The sequence below is a fragment of the Colletotrichum jinshuiense genome, chromosome 2 (assembly GCF_051148585.1).
Source record: "Colletotrichum jinshuiense chromosome 2, complete sequence".
NCBI lineage: Eukaryota > Fungi > Ascomycota > Sordariomycetes > Glomerellales > Glomerellaceae > Colletotrichum > Colletotrichum jinshuiense.
Window position 1 is genome coordinate 2,604,033 of NC_139309.1, and position 12,096 is coordinate 2,616,128.

At 56.2% G+C, this 12,096-nt stretch overlaps 1 protein-coding gene across 1 annotated transcript; it reads right to left on the bottom strand.

Moving 5' to 3' along the window:
* Window positions 1-321: 321 nt before the first annotated feature.
* EsH8_II_000703 (uncharacterized protein) lies at window positions 322-2,284 on the bottom strand (the record flags this gene model as incomplete). Its single annotated transcript, XM_083264001.1, has 4 exons — window positions 322-377; window positions 432-1,292; window positions 1,341-1,863; window positions 1,934-2,284. 4 exons carry the CDS (start codon window positions 2,282-2,284, stop codon window positions 322-324), a joined length of 1,791 nt encoding a protein of 596 aa, XP_083121323.1.
* Between the last annotated feature and the right edge of the window lie 9,812 nt (window positions 2,285-12,096).

Here is a 12,096-nt window from a genome sequence, read left to right on the forward strand (position 1 = left end):
AATCCGAAATTGGATGCCGCCGCGACGTTTGGAATCTTCTATCCACCAAATCCGAGACGGCCGAGCGAAACATCATGACGCTGCCAAAGGCTCGTGTCCAACAAATCATCATTATAAGCAGTATGGGTGGGAGAGTGTCCATCATGAAAAGCAATGGCAGGTATAACACAGGGGTTTGTCGATTACCGAGCTGAAGGGGGGGAGAGAGCTGGGTGAACTCGTCGAATGTCGTTTGTAGTATCTATGCGTCGCGAGTCATGAATCGTGTCCTCGTTGTAATGGTTGTCGTGGCAGTCTCGGTGAGGTAATTAGGTCTCTTGTCTAGTGGTATCGAGATGCGCCGGCGCTTCCAGCACGAGGTGCGTTGTCGGAAGAGTCTACGTTGGTTTAGTCTTGTGCGTCGGGGGAGGACAGGTATGTAGAAAACTCACCGCTTCCTCGCTGCATGTGGCCGTTGGAACGGTTGCGACCGCTGAAGCCGGCAGAAGGCTCCCACTCGGGGCCTCTGGGTTGCCTCTCGGGCGCGTTGCGGCTGCCTCCGCTGGCGCCGGGGCGCTGGCTTCCAATGGCTCCGGGGGTGCTTCGTGCCTGGGAGTGGGAGGTAGACTCGAACGATCCGAGGTTGAGCCCGCCGAGGGAGCTGAGCAGGCTGCTGTCGGTTCCGGGAGTACCGACCGTGCCAGAGGTAGGCGTCAGGTTGGGCGTGGCGAGCGCACCCGTCTGATTGACGCCCCCGTTGTAATCGCCAAAGCGGTTGCCCGAGTTTCCAGATTGCGGGATGTTGCCGATGCCGTTCATGGCAGTCAAGTAGCTCGACGAGGATGCGGACGGGCTGGGGCTGAAGGATCGCAGGTCTGCAAAGCTCTTGGCCGCCCGGAGGTTGGCCATACCGTTTCCATCGGGGCTTCCGGGGAGCTCCAAAGTCGGGCCCTGGCGCCCCATGGCGTGCGAGTAGTTGGTGCTTGCGCTCCTGGCCTCCCTGTCGGCGGCAAAGTCGAAGGTGGCAGCCCTGCTAAGACCCTTCTTGTGGTAGTCGAGCCCAACGGCCGGAGAGTGAATCTGGGCAGTGGGCGAGGGGAGCTGGCGCTTGACAACGTGGATCTGGCGAGAATCGGCCTCTCCCACGGAGTTGTGCTCGAGACCCATGTGGTGGGCCAGGATATGGATGCGGCGGCGCTGCTCAGGCGCCACGGTCGAGGGGAAGATGAGAATCTCGCGGGAAGTGTCACGCTTGAACAGAGTGAGCTCGGTGTAGAAGTCCAGAGTCTCGGGGTCATTCAGGTCGATGTCTCCTTCATCTGTCAGTATGCGTGAAGCGCACTGTGGCTGATTTGACATACCGAGAGGACCACGCGGAGGGTTGCTAGAGACGCTGTTCAGGGTCTGCAAAGAGGGCTGCTGGTGCAGCATCGGGGCACGATGTTGTTCCTCGAGCTGCCCGCGTCTCTCCCTCTTTTCGCGCTCGATTCGCTCTCGCTCGGCCTCCGGCAGCATCTTCTTGTATTCGACCCTCAACTTGCGGCCGTGGACCTCCATGCCGTTCATGGCGTCAATGACAATCTTTGTGTCCTCGGGAGACTGGAAGTTGGCAAATGCGAGGCCGCGGAACACGCCGTTGTCGAAGTGGTAGTTGAAAGCATAGGGCTGGGGGAGATGCATTTCCAGCATGACGGCGGCGAGGGTTTCCTTTCGCACGGCGAACGGAATGTTCTTGATAACAATGGCCGTGGGAATCAACTGCTCCTCCGTTTGCGAGCTAGGTCGCATATCGCCCTGTCCATCGTATCGAAGACCGTTTGACATGCCGCTGTTGATGCCGGATCCGTAGGAGCCGTGCATACCGAGACCTTGGTCGGTCCAGTTCTGGGGGTGATCAGTCAGATGATGAAAGCATTACGAGAGGCAAGGGGAAGAAAAAAAAAGGGGGACTCACCTGGGGGAGAGCGGCTCGGCGGTTGACGCTCCTCTGCCTGTTGGCGCCATTCATGGCGCCGTTGACGGTCGCGACACCACCAGCGTTGTAGTTCCAGGCCTGGCTGTTGTCCAGCATATATCCTCCGGGCATTCCATTGCCAGACATTTGGTCCATGGCTCTCGGGTTGTAGCCGAGACGGTCGGAGGGAAACAAGGCGGATGAGCCCAGGCCGTTGTCGAAAGGACGTTGCGCCTGTCGGGGGAGCGAGAGGCCAGATTGGAAGCCGCCCGCGTAAGCCCTCGAGGAGCTGGGGGAGCGATTAGGCGGGGCTGAGTAGTCGAGATACATGTCGTGTTGTTGCTGGCTCATTGTTTTGTTCGAGATCTAGTCCCGGTGACGGCAGCTACTGGGGGAAGACCAGTAACTGGATCGTGCCGGCTTGGGGTGGAAAGGGAGTTTTGGGGGGAGATGGCGGAGGTGGGAGGGAGATGCAGGATGGCAAGGGGCAGGCAGTTGGCAGATGCGGCAAAGCCCTCGACAAACTGACGTGCGGTGGACGGGAGGAGCTGGCTGGGGCTGGTGGGCGATGCGGAGCAGTCACCAAACACGCAGCATGCAACAGAAGTCGCAGGAATTTTTTTTGTGTGAAGGACGGCCGTTCGCTCGTTCGGATCGCTCGTCGTTTGGGTCGTGCAGGGCCCCCCGAGATGGGTCAAAAAGCCAGTGGGAAGATGCGAGCAGCCGGAAAGTCGCACGCTGTGACCAGACAAAATGCCGTGGCGGATGTTATGTAGGGGTGGAAAGGGTGGTGGGATTGGTTTGTGGCGGGCTGCGGGATGGGCGCAGGCGGGCTGGTGCTCGCTTGTTTCTCCGCCGAAGACGTAGCAGCAGAGACGGACGCAGTCGCAGACACGCGATCGCTGGGTGCACCTGGGAAAAGGGCTGGGCGAAGAGAGGTATGGTGCGAGGGAAGAGGGCGAAGGGGGAGGGAGGACGAGGAGAGAGATATTACGACAGGCGCTGCTTCGCCTGAGGTTGAGGCTGAAAAAATCCAATGGGCAAGTGGGAGGGATAGAGAGGGAGGGGAGGGGGGAGGTTAAGAGGAAGGAAGGGAAGATCGAGCGAGGAGGGAAAAAAATGTTGCAGCAAAAAAAGAAGCTGAAGTGAGGAGGCTAAAAAGGGGAGCTTCTCTGTGGTTTTTTTTTTTTTTCCTTTCCTTCTCCCCCTCGACGATGGTAGTGGACGCAGCTGATGAAGGGCCCACTGACAGGACGGGTACCAGCCAACGGGGACGGGGGGGGGGGAGTGAGTGAGTGAAAGGATGTGTATGTGGTGTGGCAACGCAACGCATCGGCAGAAGGCGACGAGGGAGGAGGAATGAGGACAGACGGTAAGGAGCCAGTGTAGTGCCCAGGGCAGCCAGGGCCAGAGACGAGAAAGACGAGCACGACCGGAGACAACGACAGGGCCAGAGAGGGAGGGGACCAGGGCCAGGGCCCAGGATCCAGGGCGACCGACGATGGATGGTACTAGGGGGGGACGGGAGAGAGAGAAATGGAGAGAGGGAGAGAGGAAACTGTACTCGGCAAGGTACACACATACACTAATTACAGAGGCACAGGGAATGGATGGCACGGGACAGGGTACGGGGTGCACAAGTGACTTTTACACTACTTGCTTGACTTGGGTGGTGGAAGGCGGGCCAGAACAAACCTGACAGGGCCACCAACAGCAGCCCGCTCAACCCCCCAAAGTGGCAGCGGGACTGTCCTGGCACTCCCGCCAGCTCTGGTGTCCCCCCTTCCCCCCATACAATAAATACTTGCACATGTAGTAGGGTATCGGCTGGGCCCAGCATTTTGTTCCATCTCGTAGAGAGGGCCGAATTTCACCTCTTAGAAATGCGCTTGTGTTGGCCTTCTGGCAGGTAGTTCTGCCTGCATTAGAAATTGGACGCCGTGGTCTTCCTCGGTCCGGTAGGGGTTCGTTGATATGGCGGGCGCCGGAAGGGGGGACCTTTTTGGCATTGGGGATTGGGGACTGGGAATCGGGGATGGGGGGGTTAGGAATTGGGGGTCCAGACGGAAACTTCTAGGGCCAGTCGGCTCGCTTCAGTCGGTCAAAGGCGACCCAAGACACAGCCAGCCAGGCAGTCAGGGTCTCTTATTATGGTGGACTAGCTGACTGGGTTGGCTTTGGCACTGGCGGTATCCTATCCGTTTCCGTCGTCTACATGGCAAGCCTAGGCAGGTCGCTTCGCCGGGGGGCCGTTGACCGATGGTTTGACGGTCAAGACCGCGGAACGAACAAACGAACGAACGACTGGGACAGGCTCCAAGGCGATGGAGTCGCCGTCGTGGCCATCCGTTCTGGGGCTGTGTGGTGCTAAGATGTCCCAATGCCCGGCGGGCGTCGGTGGTTGCCAAAAACCTGTGCGGCTCACACGTCTCTTGTGCCCATGTATCTCTCGGTTTTGCGTCGAGAACGCATTGTCGATGCGAGAAAGAAGCCTGTGGGTTGGCCGTGGCACTGACGCTCCGGCTCCCGGCCACGGCAGCAACTGTTTCTCAGAGCCGGACTTCTCCCGTTGTGTCAAGTCCCCGTCGACCGTGGTTGCCATGCCATGTGCACGCGGGTAAGTAGGTAGGTAGGAGGGTAGCGTACCTACCTAGAGAGTCGAGACAAGGTATGGAGAACGTTGCCGCAAAATCGGGTACCCTCCTACCCCTTGCGAACTGTGTGTGCAGCGCGCAATGCGGTGTGGTATCTTTGATGGGTGCAGATTCATGGCAAGTGGGTTCTGTTGGGCACGGGAAAGGCTCGTCTCGTCTCGTCTCGTCTCGTCTTGTGTCGTGTCGTGGCCGTCGCGTGCGAGTTTTGTTATGTGCCCGTAATTAACTGAGAAAACAGTGCCCGAGGCAAGGTACCCATCCGTACGGGAGTGGTGTACAGGACAATAAAATAAAAATAATAATAAAATAAAAAAGGAAGCTAAAATGCCATGCCACGCCCATGCCCTGCCATGGAAAGAGCAAGGAGGAGCCTCCAGAACACTGTAAGGACCCGTCAAGGCAGGGAACCCAGACAAAGACTGGGTCCGTCTCTCCAGACTTTTTGTTTTTTTTTCTCTTCCCTTTCCCAATTCTTTTTTTTTTTTTTCCATCCTCGCGACCACTGGGTCATTACGGAGAGCGGTGGACTGTGCGGATAAACGTACTCTTTAGTGCAAGGTACACTGCCAGTCGGGTCCGACAATGTGAGTGTAGTATAGACTGTAGACCAGCAACACGACGGAGCGAGCCCACAGCGGGACGGAGGGGTCCTCGACGGACATTTGAGCTTCACGTTCGCAGGGGAGACTAGAAGGGACAACGGGCCTCGAGGTGAAAAGGAGAAAAGGGGGGAAACGAGAGTAGAGAGCGAGGGAGATCGAGTCGCTGACGATGGACGCGATGGACGCGATGGATAGCCATCATCTGCCCATGACCAGAGGAGAAATATTAAAAAGTGGATGGCTTGCGCCAGAACGAAAGGTTGGTCCTGGGCCGCCAAGGACAAGGTGCTTGCCGACTGCAATGAGCTGCAATAAGGAGGGACCAAAGCCCGTCATTACCTCATATCCCTCAGGTAGCTAGCTGCATTTTGTCGTGGGGGCTCTGAAGGAATGGAAGGCACGGATACGCGTGGAGTATCCGTACCTAGCGTGCTAGTGTAAGTATGTATGTATGTACATACGTGTGTTTGTATTCGCACTTTGCTGCTCAAAGGCGCCGTCATCATCATGATGTTGCTGTGGTTGTTGGCTATTGCCCCCCTCCCTCTCACTTTTTTTTTCTTTCTCACCCGCCTACCCACCCACACATACATACATGCATACATACGTACACGCACACGCACACCCTGAGACAGAATTCCGGGCGGGGGAGGGAAAGGTGGGATGCAAGCGCATGCGCAGTCGAATCGCAACAAGGCAAAGGGCCATACTGTTGCACACCTTGTTGTTGCGATGCTACCGAGTACTTCGGCCGTGTCTGTGGGAGGGACGGGAGGGTGGCACGGGGACCACGGGCTGCCAGGACAAGGAGGGGTGGGAAGGGCTTATTATTACTAAGGTACCTACCTACCTACGTAGAAAGAATGCGAGGACGGGCAGGCAGGACAGGACAGATGGCGCGGCGCTAGCACAGTGTCAGCTAGACGGCGCCGGCTGTCACTGGCCACACCTACGCACTGGCACTGGTCTAACAGCGCCTAGAAACAACCATAGGAGGAGGGAGGAGGGGGGAGCGAGGCGCCTGCCCGCAGTCTGTTCTCTTGCTGCCGTTGACTTGTTGTGGCAAACACCTGGCAAGTGTCACTCGGCGATTGTCACCTGGCAGCTGGCGTCTTTTCTCTCTTTTGCCCTTTCACTCCTCCACTCTTTCTCCCCCTCACACACGCCGTCCCGTGCGTTGCTGGGAAACACGCACAAAATCTAATCCACAACATACCGGTGCTAATCCCCATGACAGATGCACCAACCAAAAGATATGCAGTGCAGCCATGACTAGTGCAGCCAGGACAGTGCGATCGCAAAGCAACGGCCAATGATTTGACTGTGGCTCCAATCGCGAACACGTCCCGTCCCCATCCAACGGCCGGAAAGGGTTCCCCAAGTAACGAGACAGGAGAAACACGACAATGGGATTTTACTTTTCCTTTTTCCCCCTCCTTTTTATTATTATTATTTTATTATTATTATTTTGCTTGCCTTTTCTCGCTCTTCCCTCTCTCCCAACCCGTCCTCTCTTCCCCTCCCTCCCCGCTCCCTCCTCCCCAAAAGACGATGGGCATTCCTGGTATCAGACGAACGCACCAAGAAATGGTTCACACCAGTGCAGTAACTTTCGTCGGGGTGTTAGGCATTGTATAAAGACAGACCTGACAGGTACCATGATGGTGCGAGTACGAATACAATCCAATCCTCGACAATACCGCATCGACCTTTTCGTTGCCACACATACTTCCAATCGGGCGTCGGATCGGTCGAATGTGAGTGATGGGGCTTGTTTGGTACCACCGCATAGGATCGATCCATGGTACCCATCTGCAGCAATACCGACTTTTTTTTTTTCTTCTTTTCCTTCGTTTTATTTGGCCAGGTGCCCATGTTTCTCCAACACAGTCGCTCCAGCACTGTGATACTGACCAATGAAACATTGCCCGCCAAGTTATCGTGATTTTACCTGCAGCACCTGAGTTGTGTTGTGCAGAAATGGAGGCACGACAGTCATCCCCCAGACACAGCACCTGCGGCCAATCACGACTCGGGAAACAACCGGCATCCCCACGCTGCTTCGGTACTCTCGTGCGCACCAATCCCGATTCACTTAGACCGGCAGGTGCGAGACAGACAGGACAGTAACTGACTGACACTGCCTTCCTTACCACTGACGTTTGACACTTTTACATTGTTATTAATATTAACATTAGAATTGGCATTGGCATTGGCATTGGCATGAACACTGGATATGAACATCGACACGTCTGCATGTTGTATGTCTGCCCGTCTGTCCAAATCTCAATTACCAACTGCCGGGTGTTCTTCTCCTACTTTTTCTCCTCTTCTTCCTCCTGCATACGCCCGGCAACTTTGCGCAGTCGCACGGCCTGCATCAAACATCCAGCTGCATGCGCATCTCTTCCTCTATGCCCTACGAAAACCACTGCATATGAGGCTACTGCTGAGACATCGCCGACATGGACAGGCCCCTCCTCTCCAAGAAGCAATTTGATGTATCCGTACGGATACGTCAATCATTCATTCAATGTCACCTCCTTCGAGTCCCCTTCAGCTGAACGCCCTGACCCTCTTTTTTCATGCCCCCTTTTTTTTTTTTGGCAGACCCTCGCGTCGTCTTCCATTCTTTTTGATAGAGATGCACAAATACAAGGGCGCCGGCAGCACGACGACTCCGCACCTCGCGCGCCGTTCCGTTTCACCAAAAGTGAGGGCACATCCATCGGCACGTCCGCCACGACGGGTCGATTTGCTCCCTGTTGCAGCCATTCATTGGCGATCCAGCACCTCGGACGCGGGATCCAATACGCGTGCCACGTTGCCCAGGGTCTTTGTCCCCCCCATCTCCGTCAGCCTCACTCCGGTGATTACCCATCCACCCACAGCCATACGAGTACCTCGCCAGCAGCCATCCTGGCCCTGGAACTTGGTGGAGATACCTTCAACGGACGAGGCCGACATATCCCTCCAATGTCCCCTTAGCAATTCAACCCGAGCCACTTGGTTGACCCGTCTCGCTACACATTTCGGACCGCCCAAGTTATCGAGGCAGCTGAACGGCGGCGCAAACTACGCATCGTTGCCTGCAGCCATCATATTGTCTCTCCCTCCTTGCGTCTCGCTGCACCGCGCGCTTAAGCAGTAACCAAGCAAGGCCCCGAGGACCTGGCTGCAGCATGTCACCCTCAAAAGCAAATATTGGACCGGCAAGGAGACGACGATACGAGCTGTCCATCGACCCCATGCATCGCAGCCACTCAAATCTTCGCATCTTCATCGATGGCGGTCTGGGTTCTCCTCGCAGAAGAACCTGGCACGCCTGCCCTGACGTCTTCGGGCCGTCACGCTGGACCCAGATCTACACGCCTAGCTAGCACTTGCCATTCCCCAACATGTCCCTAGCGGCCGGCGACTTCAAGGCTGTGGGAGCCCGCCTGACGTCTCATCCGTACCGACCGCCCAGGAACAACTCAAGCCGGAACGAGATCGACAAACGGACACATGGCCGGAGACGCTTGTCCTCCTCTCCTCCTCCTTCTCCTTGTTCTCCACTGCTTCGAAAGTTCCATCTCTTCTCTGCCAATTCCTTGGTAATACCCTAGGGTTCGTGAACCCCTATTTTCGCCCCCTGGGCGCCGCTTCGAAGCCTGCAAGAGCAGAAAGTGCCAGTGCCGGCCACTTGCGGTCATTTCTAGCCCCTTTTTTGAACCGGTAACTGGGGCTTTGGAAGAAAGCCTAGCAGCGTAATTTCCATCTCCCCGCTTGATTTCAGCAGTCCCGGGCCTGCTACAGAGTGCAACCACCTTGTTGCTCCAGAATATCGTCGTATTGTACAGGTATCTCGCCGTAGACCAGAGAGCGCAATATTCACCCTGGCAAGAAGAAGACTCAAGGGACGATAAAGTCTGGCCTGAGCTTCGGCCAGCTTGAACTGTGCGCCGGATGGTAGCATGGAACACTAGGATGCATCGTCGCACAAATCGCCCACGCGCCATCGCGCGGCACTCGCCTTCACAAATGTGCCGGACCCTTGCGTCCCATGCTCCGCATCCCCGTCCAACACCCCTGCTGTTTGCCAGATGGATGCGAGATGGGGATGGAGCTTAATCTTACCCACCGACCGGTGCGCCGCCGCAGCAACATGTCTCCGGAGTCACCCCCGACTCGCCAGTATGCCTTGCAAGGACTCGTTTTTCTCTTCAAGACTCGACCCTCACCGAGTTCTGACATGGTTGAATCATGGACTGTCGGTAGCACCATTCCGGCTTGGCTTCTAACGACTTCGGAGATCATGCCCTCCCAGTCACAACTTGGGGACAGACAGACGGCTGCATCAAGTCAGCAGTGGGCTGCCTCAGCATAGGGGTGTCTCGGGTCACCGGTTCGTCCAAAAATCGTCATTGATGTATAGCTAGCATGATCGATTGGCCGATCCCGCAGCTAATGGGACACGATCTCACCACGACAGCCCCCATGGCCTTGTCCAGTGTTGTCTACTGGCCGAACGATGGTGGCTTTGCTCATGGGCCGGGTTACCCAAAGCCGTTCCCCGTCGGTTGCTTAAATCAAGCCCCGTGGGTATACGGGTTGCTACTGCTCGATGCGACCATCTAGGAAACATGCGCCACCATTGCCACACAACAATATGGTTTTTTCCACGACATTCTCGATGGACGGCCCTTACCCTTCTCAATCTACCTACCGGCGTCGTATCCGGCAAGCAGAGGAACTACGTCGCGTTCGAGGCAACTATTCCGTCCCCATTCGGCTCAGACATGCAGTGCGTGCTGTCGTGTAAATTGGCGCCCCTCCTAAGTTCCTGGACTGTTGAGGAGCTCTGCGTCAATCTGGCCTCCAAGACCGGTAGGCTAGTGGCGCAGCTTGTCAAACATTCCACGACGAATGCCTTCATCATAAACAGCAATAACTGGCGTTCCGGGGCGGCTTGTCGCATACTCAAAACAACGTCTTGTCAACTATATCCTCTACGAAAAGTGGTCCCTTTAACACAGAGCTGCAGGCAGGTAGATAGGTGCCTGCCCAATGTCTCGGCCAAGGTTCCCTCATCGCCGCCCAACCCTAGTCAATGGTCATCGCCACTGGCGTGTTCATAATTCGACCTGGGTCTTCTTCCACTGCATAGTTATTAGACTTCACTGCCGCACGGCGGCAGCCCTGGTCAACGAGCTTCTTCAATGTTCCAGATTGTTCTCTCCAGAGGTGTCCTGATGGACAGTGTGGCTTCCTCGACGCTCATTTCACAGCACACCATCGCCGTACCACAGTTGCAGCAGACTCGGCCCAGCTCGATCTGTCACACTCTACACATTTGGTGTCCTGGCACCGCCCATATGCAGAGGTGCCCTGTAGAATATCGCATGGCAGCATCACAGTACAGTAGCCTCTCGATGCCCAACATGTTGGTGATACCCCTGTCTTTCCTAAAGCTGGCACTCTAAGGAGCCCCGGAGTGGCACAGGTCACGTCCATCACATCACAAACATGACCCTGTTTAACTTGGAAGACTCTGGAAGTAGCCGGCAGACTCATGAATCTGCTGTAGGGGTTACGGTGGGAGGAGAGAAGCATGGCACAAGGGACTGTAGATCCCTATGAACGTCTGCCAGCGAACCCGCGAGGCTCTCCTCCCCTCCACGTGATCAGTGGCGCACGCGGAAGAAAGCTACATATTCCGCTTATGCACGGCGGGAAGTAAACATCACGCCTATGGGGCGGACCAGGGCCCATGGCCACGGCTCCGTCGAGGCGCCGTGACCGGTTCGGTATCGACTGCAACGTGCTGTGCTACGGCTAATTGACTGTTCCAACAACCTCCATCTAACACGAACCGAAATATTTGATGGCACGACCGTATGCTGTCGCAGGCGAAAAATCCCTGAGACCTGCAGTTTTCGGTCTACCTACTTTGGAATATTTGCCAAGGGGTCCGCCCCTCATTTGCCCAGGGGGCCGATCGGTCATACGGTAATCTCTGATTCAAGCAACGTCAGCTCCCAGATGATCCCTCTCTCCCCGAGACGGAGACAATGGCAGTTGGCTGCAAATCCCGAGCAGGACAATTATTCGTGTGGCCCAACGGCAGCCGGCCCAGTGCCGGGGAGTCGGAATACCCTCCACTTCCTGCGGGTCTGGCTTACACCGCACGCTAATGCCTATTTTGCCGTTGGTCGGCATAACTTTTGAATTGTGCCAGTTTATGGATCCTAGGGCTGCAAAGTGCAAGCTGGATAAACCGCAACAGCTACTGCCATGAGGCATACTTATGGCCCGATGGGCCTCGGCAAGGTAATTGGAGGGTCGAGGATGAACCTGCAACTTGGTTCTTCAACCTCACCACAGAGTTTAAAGATTCCGGCCCACTTGGCGATGACCACCTCTGGAAACATATGATACTTGTGCAGCCGGCGTCGGGACGGCGATGGCAGCACAATGTCGCGTATGACACTTCGGTGCCCAAACTTTGCCATCGGGCAAGGATCTTGCTCCGTTGTGGCGTCGTTGGAGCTTTTCGAAAGATTCCGTGGACACCAACAGAAAGGCTTCTTTCGGGAGCGGCGAGCCCCTGATCATTCCAAGGGTCTCCAGAGTCTGAGTGGACTTTTCATTATCCCCACCCACATGCATTTGCGCTTCGAGCAGCCGGCCTCCCGCGAAATGAGATCGTTGCGGCGCAGTTGCTGTCGCGAGGCGATGACAAAACTGGGGGTAAGGGGCATAGAAAGGGGGCTCATCGACTTTGGAAGAGGCTCCGCGGCGTTGCACGGGGCATTTCATTTGAAGATCCTGCAGCTCCTGGTTGGTTCTCATGTCTTTGATGGGGATTTCTAGAGGACCCGTAACCCCGAGCTGTTTGCCCTCGTGACCTTCCTCGGGTTGTTGT